This window comes from Macrosteles quadrilineatus, unplaced genomic scaffold, assembly GCF_028750875.1.
Source record: "Macrosteles quadrilineatus isolate MER2022 unplaced genomic scaffold, UCM_ALF_1.0 Scaffold_8__2_contigs__length_117827958, whole genome shotgun sequence".
NCBI classification, from domain to species: Eukaryota; Metazoa; Arthropoda; class Insecta; order Hemiptera; family Cicadellidae; genus Macrosteles; species Macrosteles quadrilineatus.
The window spans coordinates 59,294,850-59,312,827 of record NW_026542601.1 but is presented as its reverse complement, the minus strand read 5'-3'; the positions used below and the strand labels follow the sequence as shown (position 1 = coordinate 59,312,827).

General features: G+C 34.8%; 1 protein-coding gene across 3 annotated transcripts in view; it reads left to right on the top strand.

Annotated features, from left to right (window-relative positions):
- The window catches only part of LOC128999834 (arf-GAP domain and FG repeat-containing protein 1), a 42,926-nt gene that overhangs the window by 20,834 nt on the left and 4,114 nt on the right, over window positions 1-17,978 (top strand). For 2 of the 3 annotated variants that reach the window (XM_054426538.1, XM_054426536.1), the window contains exons 2-9: window positions 2,511-2,604; window positions 4,012-4,115; window positions 4,842-5,013; window positions 8,247-8,418; window positions 9,508-9,615; window positions 10,565-10,747; window positions 15,456-15,557; window positions 17,713-17,784. In XM_054426538.1, the coding sequence (XP_054282513.1) occupies window positions 2,551-2,604; window positions 4,012-4,115; window positions 4,842-5,013; window positions 8,247-8,418; window positions 9,508-9,615; window positions 10,565-10,747; window positions 15,456-15,557; window positions 17,713-17,784 (967 nt within the window). In that variant the 5' untranslated portion in view covers window positions 2,511-2,550. The remainder of the gene's footprint in view (window positions 1-2,510; window positions 2,605-4,011; window positions 4,116-4,841; window positions 5,014-8,246; window positions 8,419-9,507; window positions 9,616-10,564; window positions 10,748-15,455; window positions 15,558-17,712; window positions 17,785-17,978) is intronic. The other variant, XM_054426537.1, reaches the window with a different exon arrangement.

The following is a 17,978-nucleotide window of genomic DNA, read 5'->3' as shown; positions in this document are numbered from 1 at the left end:
AATTTCCCATATAGTAAATAAGCTAATAAATACCGTAGTACTCATGGTTTGTTTTGAGGTCCTTAGAGCCCAAAAACACCATCAGTTTGAATTCATATAATATATATATGTATATAAATGTCCGTTAGCACGATGACTTGAGCAAAAATGATCCGATTTTGATTAAATTTGGTACCGTACAAACATGTAAACCTACATTTATTCAAATGAGTTAGCGAACCAGCATGATCGGACTATGGCAACGGGGGTTTATGGGATGTTTTACGTGGTAAAAATTGGGTTTTCCCATTTTTGACACTAAAAACAACAAATTATGCCATTTCTTTCCAAACCATTTTGTAGAGCTAAAAAAAAAAAAACAAATAATTTAGTATATTGAAGCGTTGTTATGCGCCTAATAGTCACAAAGAAAATTACAAAAATTATAAATATAAAATTCCCATGTAATAATGTTATTCTTATGGAGAATAAGTAAACTGTTTTAGTTTGCCTGTTTATGTACATATTTTGATTAAATTTGGAAAACACATTTATTTCATACTAAACCATTGACATTAAAAAAATACTTTTACCCTCCCTGTTGCAGCAAACTTAAGTACTTCATAAACTAATGCTATTTAAATGGGGAATAAATGTGATTTTTTAAGGATAGTGTAGATCCAATCAGGCAAATGGAAATTCGCTTAGTCTGCAGGTTTGCTGTGGCGGGGGTATTTGAAACTTGTTACAGTTTCTTTTTGTTGATTAGGCCTTGTAGCAAAAAACTAAACAAATCTTAACTGTAAATACTGTACTGGTGGTGCAGTGCAATTAGACCCAAGCTTCAACATCCAAAGTGAAAGCTAACTTTTGACTCCAAACAGTTCAATATAATCAATAATTGTTTGGTAGGTAAAAACCTACACCATTTTGAGCATCGGGTTTGGTGGGAAAGGGGGGGAGGGAGGTTAAAGCTGAACAACTGGTTGTTATTTTGCTTTTTATGAAGGAAACCCATGTGGTTAAGCTAAAATACATTGTTTACAAAAATTATCTACAATGAATTTAAAATACCCCCGCCGCAGCAAACCTGCAGACTAAGCGAATTTCCATTTGACTGATTGGATTTACACTGAAATGTCTACTTAAAAATATAACATTTATTCTTGATTTAAATAGAATTAGTTTAACAAGTACTTAGGTTTGCTGCATCAGGGAGGGTAAAACTGTTTTTTTTTTTTTTTGTAAAATGTGAATAGTTAGTAAGAAATAAAAACATTTTCCAAATTTGATCAAAATATGTTCACAAACAAGCAAACTACAACAGATTACTTATTCTCCATAAGAATAACATGGGAATTTTAAATTTACTATTTTTTGGAATTTTCTCTGTAACCATTAGGCGCATAATAACGCTTCAATATACTAAATTATTTGTTTTTTTAAGCTCTACAAAATGGTTTGGAAAGAAATTGCTAAATTTTATGTTTTTTGGGTCAAAAATGGGAAAAACCTATTTTTACCCCATAAAACCCCCCGTAAACCCCCGTTCCCATGGTCCGATCATGCTGGATCGCGAACTCGTTCGAATAAACGTACGTTTACACGTTTGTACCAAATTTCATCAAAATCGGATCATTTTTGCTCGAGTTATCGTGCTGACGGACACATATATATATATATATATAAATATATAAATATATATATATATATGAATTTGAACGGATGGTGTTTTTGGCCTCTAGGGACCTCAAAATGAAAAAAAAAATCGGTCCCGCGTCCAGGTCTTACCATGAGTACTACGGTAATAGCTTATTCCCTATATGGGAAATTCGCTAATATTCCCTATATGGGAAATTCGCTAAAAAGAATAGTCATCTTCAACATCTTTTTTAAGGGAATAGTTGCAGTGTTACAAAAGCTTTAAAATGGACATTTTTCAAACATTTTTAACGCTTCAAAAGTCCTGGGACGGCAAAATATTTAAAAGATAAATAAACAAGGCTTAGAATAAAGTCACTGGACATAAAAATAGTTTTAAAACATTATTCAAGAAGATTGACACTATATTTAGCCTATTTAACAAATTGGAATTTCTATCTAGGCAGCTATTTAAAAATACATTTTTATTAAAGTAGTTAATGCACCTTAATACAATTATAGTTTTATATACCTAAAGCAGATTCGTATACAGCTTGCATCATCTCACCACTTCCAATATCCTTGCCTTTCTGCCAGCCCTCTCGCCACCTTCAAGCCTGAGCCTTGCCTCCATCTCTCTCTTTCTCTCTCTAGGCGCATGTTGTGTCTTGGATTTCCCCTTTTGTTCTTCTTAACCTTACACAGAAGGCCTCCCTCCAAACCTACTGTCCAAACCAAACCAATAGTGCCTTCTGTATTTACCTTATACATCTTTCTATATCTGTACTTTCCTCTTCATTTATTGCCCGGTCCAACCTTTTCCTCCTGCAACTTCTCCTCTCCGTTTACAGTTTTTGTTTATTACTTATTCTTGTTAAATATGGTTACAGGAGAGGTATAACTCCTCCACACAGAGTAAAGTCTATATCCATGGCCACATTTACGCCCGAAGAGATAGATTTTGTGAAAGCTAGAGGAAACGATGTAAGTGACTATTTAAGTTGTTATTTTTTTTAGAAGATAAAAGCAATTTTTCACTAAAAGCATGTTAACTATTATTAATTTGGTATCTACCAGTGATAACACTCAAATTATTAGGGGTGAATTTATAACCTTAATCAATAATTAGACTCACAAAAGAGCCAAAGGAAGAAACCATCGTCTCCACATCGTCTTCACAACCCCTAGTTTTTGTCAAACTTTTGAAATTGAACAAATAGTTAATTTTAAGTTTTTACTGTTATATTTTTTACTAATCGTCAATTAGAGGTTATTGGAACTAAATTTGTTATTTTTGATTTTGTCTTTATTGCTAGATGTATCAAACATGTACAAAAGTGTCAATATACTATTGTCCATTACTTGAACCTTAGAAGGTTTTTTTACCTCACCAACACCTCTGGGGTTGATTTTGTAAATTCTCATATCTTCTAGCATTTGTTTAACTGTTGCATAATCTAGGACACCAGGCACCCCTAGTCCTTCCTTGGAATAATTTTCTACCACCATTCTCAATGTGGAGTCGAGCTCCCTTATGTTTTTGATGGTCTTTCTCAACCTTTGCTTTGGAAATAAATAAGTATAGAAGGGACTTGATAAAGTACACTTTAACGTTTACTAGATCTTTCCATTGTAAATTTGAACTAAGAAGTCTAAGTTTTACTGATTCTGATAAAATATAGTGTCAAGTAGGAAGTTTAAACCATTAAATTGCGAAGTTTAAACTCTTAACACGTTGACTGCTGAAAACAATGTACAGGCGCTCCCAAGTGGCTGCGATGCCCCGGCGCGCCACTGAATCAGTGAACGCAATTGACATTCAAATATTTCAGTCTAACGAATTACAAAAGAGCAGTGGTGCGTTACCCCGAGAGTGGACGTAGTTCACTGAAACACCCAAAGGTAGCAGCACTGCCTGGATCCGTAGCCTGTGTCTTTGTAATGTGGATCTAAGAGAACAAATCTCCAAAACTGGGATAAAAGCATTGCCAGATGGGATTTTACAGGAAATTTTAGTACCAACCTACAACAAAATAAAGCTCACATTCTAAGCTACAGGTTGGCAATGATTATAACGTCCTCCATCTGATTCTAAGCTCACACTGACTCAATATATTTCAGTTGGTCTGGTGCCGACTCTTGTCGGCGCACACCACATTGAAGCACTAGGGAGGCCGAATAAAGTCGGCATTAGCAATCAACGTGTTAAAGTGATCGCTGAGTCTACATTTGATAACCAGTGTTATCTGGCTGTACTTGGAAGTAACCAGTTCTGTCCAGCCCACCCTCACATTGTTGTCACTTGCCAGTCTATACAAATTTTGTTTACATTACTTATCCTGTTTCAATATTACTGTATGGATTTAATAATAATTCTATGTTATTTCACAGTATTGCAGAAGATTATGGCTAGGTTTACTAGACACACAGCAGCCTCCGACCAAAGACGAACAACAAATTAAAGACTTCATGGTAGCGAAATATGAGAAAAAAAGGTAAACATAATTGTCATGTAGTTATGTGAGTAGTCCATTTAAACCGTAGGCAAATTTTTCTCCGTTTAGCGAATTTCCCATTTAGGGTATGAGCTATTACCGTAGGTCTCATGGTAAGACCTAGATCTGGGACCGATTTACTTTTTCACTTACGATACTTACTTTTTCACTAATTTTGACCCTCTACAAAAACACCATCTTTTCAAATTCATTTATATACCTTTATACATGTGTCCGTTAGTATGATATCTCAAACAAAAGACATCAGATTTTGATTAAATTTATTAAAAAACTTCCATTCATTTGAACGAGTTCACGAACCAGGGTGATCGGACAATGGGAACGTGGTTGTATGGCGGGTTTTATGGAATAAAAATAGGTTTTTCCCATTTTTGACACCCAAAAATATAAAATTATAATTTTTATTTATTTTTTTTTTTTTTGTAGAGCTTAATAAAACAAATAATTTAGTAGGCCTATACTGAAGTGTTGTTGTAAGTTTTGACTACAATAAAAAGTCCATGTACAGCCTGAAGCAAAAATGTTGGTGTTAAGGGGTCATATAAGCAAGCAAGGATTTAAAAGATTTATCGGTATTCTAGGAGCTGTTATATCATTATCGTCTTTTATAAATAGTTTTAAGGTTCATTGTGTTAGAATTTACACAATTAACTTTAAATTACTGTAGTGTGAAATTACTTGAGATATCTGTTTATTTTGTGGCAGGTATTATTTAGACCCGGCCATTGCTTCTACATTGGAGAAGCCAGTGAACGGGGCGGTGCCAACACAAAGAAAACCTTCTGCTCCAAGTGAAACAGCGAGACCTGTGGCTGTAAACAGCACAACATCCGTCCAACCACCCAACTCTCTGGCCTTCAAACCACCCACCACCCTGGTATGTCATAGCTCTTGAGCAAATTCAGTACACTTGACTTCTGCTAGTCCGAACTAGTTCCAGACATTTTTGTAAATAATTTGCACTTTGGTAATGTAAAATATATTTTACAAAGTAAAGAACCGATAAATGTTTTAAACTGTACTAGCAACCTGCGTCACTTAGTGACTTCAAAATCAGTGATGTATTTGATATACAGTATAGTTGGTAAGGATGAAAACGATTATGTCTCATCATATCCCTATTAATGCATTGCGGGCCCTATTATTTTCATTGCATGCGCGATCTCTTTGAGGCATCTTAGAAAAATTACAAAACTAATGAAACATACTATAAAAACACAAAATCTAACTCAAGTCATTTTATTTTTTTATTTCACATAACTAACATTACACTATGAAGACACAAAATCCTCTCACAACACAATATCTAACCTAAGTCATATTCTTCTTTGCATTTTATACAAAAATAACATTATAGCATTTTACTTGAATTCACTGAAATACTACAGATAACCATTTTCATATAGATTTAAACAAAACGAGTTGTTTGCCCGTCCTACGTAAGGGAATCGAGTAGTCAATTAAAACTGAATATGATTCAGAACAGCTAGTTTACAACTTGGTGGCCGATTCACACACACTGGCTTTTAGTACAGTAGCTATATACCACCTTCCACTGCATAGGCCTACTATCACTTGCTGTACCTTATTTTACCACCTTGGCCACTGAAACCTCTAAAATGATCCTGGCCTCCCGTTCTCTTCCATCCCCTGCCATTTCTAAGGAAGATACCAATCTGAAGATGTCTTTCATTACTTGGTCTTCACTCCTTGGAATACACTTTTAAATGTTGAAGTATCTTCTCTCCGCCATGCAAAGCCTGCCCAGCCCATCCGAGATCTGAGCCTTTTGGTCTATTTTTGGAATGTACCCCTTTATCAAGTTTCTGAATCATACAGTACTACTGGGATAGTTATGATATGGTATGAATCGAATTTGGTTTCTACTGACACCCTGCAGCTTACTGGTCAGTTTTCTGGAGACCTACTACACCGGTTGACATTTTCATTACAAATAAAATGTGTACTCTATGCAGTCATACTTATATTCAAACATCTAGAAAAAGATGTATCAACACGTAAACCACTTATATATTAAAGGATTAAGCTCTTATACTTAGACGGATTGCATTTATGACAAAACTTGATTATACGTTTAAAATGTTTAGTTCAAAATTACACAATCTCCTGATAACATAGATCTTTTACGGTAGGAAATAAACTGCATTTTAAAGTGAAATAGTGTGTAGGCGAACTCTGACGATCAATATTTTTGTATACAAACAACTTATAACACAAACATTTCAATGACAGTTAGAAACCAGCTGTTAGTTAAACCAACACTAAAACGACTTAAACTCGTCCGTCAGCTGCTGGACTTTTTGAAAATTAAAACTTAATTCCTAAAAAACTGAAACCCTAAACTAAAATTATGGCTTCGACATTCCCTAGTTTTCAAAATTATCTTTCTTTCAACACAAAAATCATAAAAATCTGTCTTCAAGTGGTTGTTTCAGAATCGTGAAATAAAAAAACCCTGTCACGTTTTAATATATAGGATTGTATCATGGCCATATGTTTTGATGTAAACTTGATAAAGTTGAAATGAATAACAACAGAATTCAGTTCAAACTATGAAATTTTATAAGCCTATAGGACCAAGGGCTTTCACGGTATATCATCCAAACCTGCAAAAGGCACATCTAGAGGATAAGAGCTTTAAATTGATACCCAATATGCCTATAAAAAAAAATATTTAGGGGTCAATTTGCTGTACACAAAAATCCAACAAATTAATTAAATAATATAGATTGTATGTTGTTCAATAGCATATTCAATTGTTTGGGTCCATTATTTATAGGTAGTAGGCTCCCAAATTATTGTTTTTTTTAGCAACAGTTCATTTAGCAAAAATGATATGGAAGCAGAAAAGATAAATATTTATAAACAGCTCAAATATGAGTTATGCGCTGACAATTGTCTTCTTACACATCTGTCTGCTGTGCGCTGTGTCACAACACAGCAGATTTCATTAGATCAGAACTGATTATGACATAATGCTTAGTAGCCTGTGATTGAGTGATCAGTAACCCTAGCAACTTTCTAAGAGGAATGTCTCAGTTTTATGTTGGTTAATCTATCTTCATTTTTTAGTGTTGTTATTTTTATAAATTATGATTTTAGAATTATTTTTCTGAGTAAACTAATATTTTTATCGTTCTCAATATGATTTATTTTCAATTGTGGAAACAGCAATGATAGTTGATAATTATCATACACACGCCTCTGTTCTGAAACTCGTTCTGGTAGCCAATAAAGAACTGTTTTGTTCATTATGTAATATGTATTTAAGTATAGTGTTTGGCTATTTTTTTTAGTGAGCTGTTATTTTAAACATTAACATTAGGTAGGTACTGTACAGTTAGTAAATCTGAACCAAGGTCAATGACTTGTAATGTCATGATTGTGCCATATATTCCTATTTCATTAATTAAGAAATGAAACTTTTGACATCAATATTTACAACTACAAAATGAGAAAATTAAACTCTTCAGAGCTTTCTTCAACTTACTTATATTTTCACAACAAAAAAAGAACCTTCTATCTCAACTTTTAAACATAATCCAACTCTACCAATTATTCGTCACCATAACAACCCAAAATAGCCAAAAACGTAAACATAAACAAACTATTAGTCAGCTGATGCTGGTTCACAACTACATGTTATATATTTCATTCCATGTTGGACTAACCGTAGTTTTCGTTATCCATGGACAGTCTCCCTCCCCCAATTATCCCGGATAATGAAAGTTGTAGTAGATTTAAATTATTTCGGCTAATCCGAACAATCAGCTGATCCAAACAGCGTTTGGTCCCAACTAATTAGGATTAGCCAGACTCAAGTGTACATTCTTTCAACAATTCAAAACTTCTGTGTTGATTTTTAGTCAGTGCCAAAAAAAGGAGTCACTCAAGACAACCGATTCATTTTTCGGTTAAAGCACAGACAGATCCATCTGCCTTTGCCTAATGTTAGATACTGTCTTATAATATACTGTTTTCTCTTTGATGGACCCAGCAATGTGGTGTACAATCCATCACTCAAGCCCATCCTGCCCTCAGGATTGTTCATAAATTGTTTGGATAAATTATCGTCCTCACGTTTTCCAGACGAACAACAACAACGTTTTCACACCTGAGCCGTTTGCTGACTTCAACAACCTGTCAATTCCCCCGCCTTGTGATCCGTTCAACAGTTCACAGTCTGCCGTCGCTCCTACGTCTTCTCAACCATCGTTTGCCAATTTTGACAATAACCCTGTCTTCAGCTCCACAAACACAGGTCAGTACATACCAGTTAGTTATAGGTTCTGTTGGTTTTATTTTAACGCTGTCTTGACAAATGACAAAATGGTCGTCGAGGCTACTCAACTGATTCTCAGCAGATCACCTATTTCCTCCAAGATAAGATCATAACAGATCAGATGTTTTGTTAAAATTTTTCTCATGTCAAAACAAACTATTCTATTTATCTTCCCATTGATGTGTTGCATCCTTTTCCTACAGTCACTTCAAAACTTCTAATAATGTGCTACATCTTGACAAAATTAAATTCCCAGAACTATGAACACAGGGGAAAAAATTCTAATGTAGTATCGGTAGCCCAGGAAATATTAGCTTAGGTTTTTAGGATATATGCAAATAGATTTAATTCTTATCAACTTTTACAACATGGAAAATGTAGTGAAGTTGCAACTTCTGCGGGTTCAACTGTGGTAAAAAAACCAAAAGTATCTTGGGCGAAGCAGATGGGCAACTGCTAGTTTACAATAAATTACCAATAACACTAAACCTCATAGATAACTGAAACGATGGATTCTAGCTGATGAAATGATGGTTTTGTTGTTAAAATGTGTCTCACAGTAGTTGAAATAATTTGGGTTGCATTAAACAAAAAACACCCTATATATATATATATATATATATATATATATTGTTATTCATGGCCCTGGCTGAAGGGAGTCATTATCGGTGTGTATCATTGCATTCAAATCTTTTGGTGCAAGCTCTAATATTTTGTATTGAAAGAGAATGAATATATCATAAAGTGTATTGTAAAAAATTTAAATATTTTACAATAATGTCTGGTTTGTTTTGATTATGGGACAAAATGTAGTTTCTACTCTAATTTCCATTATTTTGTAATCCCCTTTAAAAAATAAAAACAAATTATTGTTAAGCCTAAGATTTATTCCTTCTAATGGTATGCTGATGCCGGTTTACCTGTTGAAATTCAGGTGGAGGCATCTTGTTTTGTTATCACCTTGTATTCTATACCTAACGTTTTAACAGTTACCATTGAAGTAATTTAGTAAATCACCTAATTGTGGAGCCCAACTGATATGAGCATTCTTTGACTGGTCTAATCCAGCAAGTCTAGATGTTTGGGCAGAAATATCGTCCTACACTCCGCCCATCTTCAAAGTTCCTTTGCGTCCATTGTCTGGAAGGTCATCCTGTCCTCCGACCAATAGATGGAGTGAGTTGAGCTCTTGGATGTTTTGAGCTTGAACGTTGTTGTGGTTTTTCATTATTTTTCATTTCTTTTATTTCTAGTAGAATTGTATTATCATTTTGTTAAGCTTTGTATTATTGCACTTTTCTGTTTGAATATTTTTTTTTTCATTAGATGTATATTATTGAGGTAATTTTTAGTGTATATTGTGTGATTTATGTTTTTATTTTTTGCTTGGTGATTCATGTCCTGTATTTTGAGGACGATAAGCCTGGAAGACCTTTTTTGTACATGAAGGGTCATAAACATTATGTAATCCTTTTTAGGGTTGTAAAGCTTCAACCTAAAAAGATGAATCATGGGAGTTGGGAACAGCTCCTATTCACTACACGGGGGAAGGGGTGTGGTAGGCAGGTGTACGGGAAGACTTCTGAGAAAGAGACACCTGCATAATAAGAATAGGCTATTAACTCTTGTTTTGAGATTTTGAGAAGTATTTCCACTCCCCACTCTAAGTTTCCGTTAATGATAGTATAAACAATAATTTCCCGTGATATCAGTTTTCCGTATATTCAAGCCTATTGTCCTACACCCATGTTTAGTTTGATATTGCATGTGTTTTAGTAATTTTATAGTTTTAAAGGTACTTAAAGTGGTTGAAATTACAAATTATTATGTTAAATTAAACCTATAAATAAGTTCTCATTCTTTATTACAAAATCTTTTCTGGTTTAACCTCAACTTGCTCAACAACTACCTTTTCCTTTTACTTGACAATAAATCTTCAAGGATGTCATCACCATAGTATTATTTGCTGATCTCCCTTTTGAATATACACAATACTAATTAAGGAGCTTCCTTTAAAATTGTGTTCAGCAAATCTCTCCTGCTGAATGCTGGATAGAGATTTATGACAGTTTCCATCTCATTGAAGATCACTCAATTGACTAAAAACAATTTTTTGTGTTTTTAGGCATGCCCGGGTCAGGAGTGGGGGAAGCAGCCACAGTACCAGCAGAAGACAGATATGCAGCTCTTAAAGATCTTGATTGCTTAATGAAATCTCAGCAGCAACAGCAACAACAGCAGCAGCAGCAGCAACAACAACAACAACAACAACAACAGGCTGTGGAGCCTGCTGCAGAGTGGACGGCTGGTTAGTATACATTTAATGTTTCTTAACTGTATGAAATACATTAGGAAGGAATGGCTAACACAACTTACTCAAGGAATGAGTTCCAGGCAATGAGAATGAGGCAATGAGAGGCAATGAGGGAATGAGTTCTGAAGTAAGTAGTAGAATGGCTCTACTACTTAAAAGTTTGTGATTTGACAGTCAATTTTTCTTTCCCTGTGATTTCTTGTTTTCCTTCTTTTGTTACTGTATTTTCAAACCGTGCTGCTGCAGTAATGAGGACTATATTAATACTTAAGATTTTGATATTACTAGGCATATTTAAACCAGAACACAAATGGAAGATGATTGTGAGATGGTAGAGACGCAAGGTGTAGCTTTTTTCTGGCTAAGAGATACTCTTTCCTTTATTAATATTAGCTATGATCATCGATGTATAATAACTCTTACTGGATAGCGCGCTAGGTGGTGGAAAAACGGTCCGTGCCCGCCAATCGAATTGGCGGGATACCGAGGCGGACGGGCGGATTGAACCTCTCTGTTTTACACAAACATACATTCACTCAACCTGCTCTGCTACACTTATTTGTTAACATAAAAATTTCAAATTGATATATTATTTTCTGGAAAAACCAGTGCTCATTACTATGTAGCTAGTTTTTACATTAACATATTTTTTATAATTTATTTAGGCAAATTAAAACAGATGATTGTTTTTAACACCATTAAAAACATGAAAAATGTAGTAAGCGAGGAACTTTTTTATTTTTTGGTCAGGAAAAAAATTCCTGCGGCAAAGTTTTGGATCAAAGTATGAATTTTATTTTTTATTTGAAGCTTTTTTTGATACGGAGCCTGCTTGTATCATTTTTAAGCGATTAAAAATAGGCATAAAATCGCTTGGCGCGGCATTGGCGCTAGGAGCTCGGCCGGCTCAGCATCAGTTTACGGGATATAGAAACTGAGTTTCTAGCATTTAATTATCATTATATTACATCAAATATGTCAAAACACAGGGTTGCCACCAGCCATGAAAACCTTGAAAAGCGTGAATTATGCGTGAATTTAGGTGACCATGAAAAAGTGCGTGAATTATGCGTGAATTTCGCCATTGGACCATGAATTCTCAAAATCATTATTAATAATTCAGCCAAAACCCCTAAATGTGCTGAATCAAATACTCCGTATTAAAACCATTCTCGAAATGAACACCGAGATAAAACGTCAAAGTGGGAGTGTCAAGATAAAAAGTTTTGTTGCCATGCCACGAACAGAAACGATTGCGTAGTTTATTCAAGGTCAAATCCGATCGTAACCGACGTCAGCCGAGTAGTCTAGAGATGAGAATTATCGTTGTTTTCCGGCAACGGTTATAACGATAACGCAGCTGCCCAATAACGTGTTGCGGCGTTCAGTTATCGTTGTCGGTTGATCAGTTCAGTTTTCAGTTGTAGTCGGGAGTCGGGCGCGAGTCGGGCGTGGCCCAGACAGGATGCGTTATTCTCACTGAGCTAAAATTATAACTGGAGGTAGCACTGCCATGGCAGAAGTCTGTCAAAAGCGTGTCGCTAATTTTGTTAGGTTGGTATAGCAGTGAGTTTTTTCATCCAATGACATGGCTTCTATAACTAGGTTTGTATGGCAGTGAGTTTTTTCATCCAATAACATGGCTTCTTTATAACTCACACCTCACGCAAACATGGCGGCTGGCGACACGCATCTTTGACATTCAGTGCTACCATTGACTAATGGTGCTACCTCCAGTTAGAATTATAGCTCAGTGGTTATTCTAGTTCGTTTCAGAAGTTATCGTTGCTCTGGTAGCGTTACGGCAACGGCACTAATGGCAATGCATGTTTTCGTTTTCGTTGTCCGCGCGGCTTTCCTGCAACATTGTGTAGATACGTTATTATAATAACAGGGAGTTCTCCGCAACGTGTTGCCGCGATAACGTTGCCGTGGCCGCAACACTGTTATTCATCCTGTTATGTTATAACGCCCATCCCTACCGAGTACCGATCTACCGATAAAATCGATGCTTTCGGAGCCAAAACATCGATCACATCGATGTTTGTTCCGAGTTTCTCGTCTGTTCTCTGCACTGTAACAGCCAATTAACCTAAAACCAATACAATTCAGTTACGGAAAACATCAATACTGTATTTCATTACTTTTTTTGGCCTAAAAGACCGATGTAACAAACCAAATCATCGGTTCGGTAATCTACCATCGATGTAAACAAACAACTTCGAACATCGATAGAAAAGACATCGATGTTTCGAAAACATCGACAATCGGAATTGATGCTCGCTCTCACTCATTCTCTACTCTCTACTCTAGTGTTCGTGTGGAAGGAAATACAGAATAACCATAACCTAAAAGTTTTAAACTGATCTGAAACTTGTCAAACGTTTGAAGTAGTGGTGGACACTGGACAGTAAGATCACTTTTTGCACTCGTGATTCCGTTTTGTGCTTCTTATAATTGATTACCCAACACTCAGTGGAACAAGTGTTCAGATTAAATATTTTTTATTACTGATATATCATACTTCCGATACTTTACAACGTTAAAATAAGAAGTACCTTGCCTTGCCATAAAGGTCAAAATGGCTTGCTCCGGCTGGAACTTAATCGTCTTCTGTGTTTGTTTGGTCAAATATGTCGTATTTCAAACTACTGTCAGTGTTGAGTAAATGTGTTTACAACGTGAGTTTAAGTTTATTTATTTAGGCCTAAGTTGCAAGAAGTCAATGTTGTGCTGAAAAATGGTGATTTCGTTCTGAGGCTGGTAAATGTAAATGTTGTGTTAGAAGCATAGGTGTTTTCAGTCAATACGAATCTAACTAATGAGATGTAAATTTAATTAAATAATTGTTTTAACTGTGATTTAAACCTGTGTAGGCAAATGATAATATATAAACTGATCCAATCGGAAGAAACATCCTTCTAAACTAAGTTTATTTTAACCTTTTCTGTAATGTAATTAATTATTTTTTTATTACTTAAAAGTTAGCCTATGTTTAAACTTACATTTAACTAATCCACTAATATTTAACTATTTAACTAAATATTTATTTACATAATATTACCTTTTTAGAGTGTTTTTATCAGTCAGTCGGTAACCTTTAATCTTCTCAATAAATAAAAGTTGGTTCAGGCCTAACTTAGCCTAGATTCAGCTTTGGATTACAATGTAGGCTAGCCTACTGTGTTACAGTAGTAATAGATTGCATGTGCGTTTTAGTAGGCCTAGATATGGCCCATTACTAAGTTAACCGTTTCTTGATCATGTTCTTAACATTTGTTTTTATTATGCCTATTATCTTAATTACCGGTATGCGTTATGCCTATTATCTTAATTTGATGTTTAGACAGTAATTAAAGTTCTAGGCCATTGCTGGATTAACTAAGTTAAACCTTTTATGTTTGGATGCAATGTTTTTTAGGTTAGGCCTATACCTAACTACCAATCCGACTTATTATTTATTTATTATTTCTTCTAACGTTTGAATTTATCATTAGGCCTAAGTTATGATGTTGTTAAATCAGATGTTTCAATTTTTTTTAAGAATTACATTGTATTATCACACACAAGATTTTTATTAAATATCCTTTTTCATCTGTGATTTTACTTTTTTTAGACTGGATAAATTTTATTAAATTCTTATTTTTCACTCTAAAATAATTGCATGAAATGTGTTTTATTTTATAGTAGCACACAAAACTATATATTGTCGATAAATTAATGTACAATTCTGAACTAGGCAATACTCTTTTATGGTGAAATTGTGCGAGCATATACCCCATGAATTTTTCAAAACTACCAATGAAAACCTTGAATTATGCATGAATTTTTTTATCTCACTTTGGTGGCAACCCTGAAACATTACGAGGAATGGTAATTTAATTTACAGGCGTATGTTTGTGCATTTTGATGCTTACCGGTAGTCTATAGTTAACAAAATTCTTTGAATCAAAGAATAAATGTTAGATTTCACAGTAGTATTTAATACCAAAGAAAATATTTTGTTATTATACTTCAGTGAGAATAATGAATACATTTGAGATATTGACATTAAATATTATACACTCATTTTATTTAGCAACATAATATGTTTTCCAAACACGTTGATCAGTATGACAAAGAAACATATTGTAATATAAACAAAATATATATTCTTAAATGATGCAAAGTCTCTCAATAATAATTGGGCCTCGCCGAAGCAAATGATGACATGCATATGTGATCAAATAATTATTGTGATATACTTTGCTCTGGTTAAATATAAATTCAAATTCGTTCAAATATAAATAAATAAAATAAACTCTTCTATATCACCACTTCATTTCTTATGAGGTTTACTTTTGACACATAGTCTATGTGTGAGCAAGTACGTAGATTAATTATATCTGCTTATAAAACCTCCTTAAGTTCATTATAATCAATTATCCTCGGAATATTCCCACAAAACTAAATCGCAATACACGGCGAGAGCGGGCGCGACGCTCGCCACTAGGGTGACTCATGCATTTTATCCCCACTCCTCGCGGACAGAGCGAGGTAGCGACGGACCGTTTTTCGAGCCCTACTTCAACCTGAGCGCGCAATCCAGGGAGTTATTATACATCGATGGCTATGATAAGGCAACTAACTTTTCTCGGGTATGAACTTAAAACTTTCTGCTTTTTAGTGAGCTCAGTAATAAAGCTTATTATTTTGCTGTTAGGAGTGACAAACGGTTATCCCAATGGCTGGTCGGCTCCCTCCCTGTTCCCTACTGGAGTTGGACAAACCAACGACACCAGTGTGACTGCTAACCCCTTCAAAGGTGAGTGGAAGTAGACTAAGTAACGCAGTGTTTGTATAGCAACGGTTGTAAAGATTTCTGATATCTGGTCTCAACCACAAAATAATTATACAAGGACTGTACAGAAAGTGGGTTGACGGAAGACTGCCCTCCCGGACAACTACTGTGCCCCCCCCCCCCCCCCCCCCCAAGTTCCTATGTCATGTTAACATTGCAATGACTCAAAAATCATTGTTTGTAAATACAGTATTAATTAATTTAAATTCCAAAAAACTGAACCTTGTCTATATTTTACAATTTAATCATCTTCATATAATCAACAAAGCAAAAATTGTATGTCTCAACATATATGCAACTTATAATCAAAATTTATTCATTGTCTTATAAAAATTATCATCCAAAACAAGTTATACATTTTACATTTAACATACCAAGTATCTTGGGTCAAGATTATAAATCAAATTCAACACATGTTTTAAAGTATGTAAACCCAAGGCCACACTAAAAAAACAGGCCGTAATGCTCGCCAAGCATGACGTCACGATAGAAGACGGCTATGACGTATAAGTACTTATTTATTTATTTTCCAATGAAAGATTAAAACAAGCAGCTGATCACAAACGGCAAAATTACGTCATTGCCGTCTTCTATCGTGACGTCATGCTAGACGAGCATTACGGCCTGTTTTTTTAGTGTGGCCTTGGTAAACCCAATAAAATGATGAAGAGATGATTGACAACAATAAACAGTGTGGTAAATGTTTCCAAGAAGAACAGATAAACAGTAATCATTACAGTTGTGCTAAACTAAATTGTTGAATTTAAATTATATTATAAAATAAAACAGTGTTACTTATATAATAGTGAACACAAAATTGAAGAAAAAAGAATAACATAATCCTGAAGACTCATAAACCTAAAAAATATCAAATATAGAGGTTTATTTCAACGCCAGAGATCAGGGGGCAGTTTTCCAGTCAAGGACATTCAAGTTTCGTTGTCAAACTGTTCTAAACTAACCTAATCAACCAAACTTGCTGTAACATTTCCAAATTCTGTTTGATATTCTCCACATGCATTACTATTACAATTACATAGCATAACATTTTCCTTGGGGGGGGGTAGTATCCCAGTTCCGGACACGGCTCCCATATTGGTTTTGTTGGCAGATTTTGTTACGTCACGTTTCACCTGTGGGGGTGGTTTTCTGGGGGGGGGGTAGTATTTCGCATCCCACAGAATTTCTGGTTCAGCCCGGCAGAGGTTGGGAATACTGTTGTCATCTTCATAGTGTTTTTACTCTCAGGATTAATTGAACTAATGTTCCAAAGAATAAATTGAGCAAAAAAGTTGTGCTCTTAACCTTTTGTCTGAATTGAATCAATTTTAGTCCACAAAAGTGTTTAAAAGTTGAATACCACAACATTTTTGAAAACTGGTGTAAAAAGTGCAAGGGGCTAATCTTAATGCACAGGGAATCATAGATGAAATCACAGGTGCATAGTGGATATCATAATATTGTGGTCAATGTAGAGGTTGATTAACAGTTGAGTTTTTGTTAATCGCTAATTGTTACTTTACTGTATTCAACTGTAATACTTTGCAGCGGATTAAGAATTCAGATGATAATCTATTATCTTTTTTGTGTCTTGCGCAGAAAACAGTTACTCAACCGCCGTTGATTATAGAAACCAAAGACAATTATACCACCATAGAAGTAAGATACAGAGGATATAAGATTATGGGAAAACCCAATGCCTATAGCTCTGATATGTTGTTGCGGAAATGTACTACTATCGAGCAAGGAAGATCCTGAACAGCGATGGCCACATAGCATATTTGTACAGCAGTTGTAGCGCACAGGGCCTTCCTACCATGTGAGTGCTGTAGTACATGTTGGCGTGGGGATGAGGGAGAGCGGAAGGGGACAACAAATAGAATTTGATCTGATGTGACTGGTGCTAGACACCACTAAAGTGTACCATTGAATGTATCCTCTGTTTCTTACTTCTCTGTGGTTCCACTTGATTCTACAAATTGTTCTTAAGTTGTTTAACAGTTTGTATTTTTGTTAGTTGTGTGTCAGAATAAGATTTAAAATGTATAATTTTTTGTTGTTGCCATTTTTAATTTTTTAACTTAGCCTATTTTAAAATTTAACACATTTGTCTTACCAGGTGAAACAACTTGGAACAATGGGTTTGCTGGAGGCGCCAATCCTTTCAGAAACACTAGGCCATTCTCTTCTGGTGAGTATTTACATTTTAAAGGGACAAAAGATAAACTGTAATTAAATAATTTACTCATTTGAACTATGTTTGACAGTTTACTTAATTACAATATTTTCAGAACATTTGTCAAACTTACAAAATATATCTCAGTATAGTAAGTGTCAAACTTGAATCTTTCTTTAACCAAGAAAATTTCAAGAAAAGATTTGATT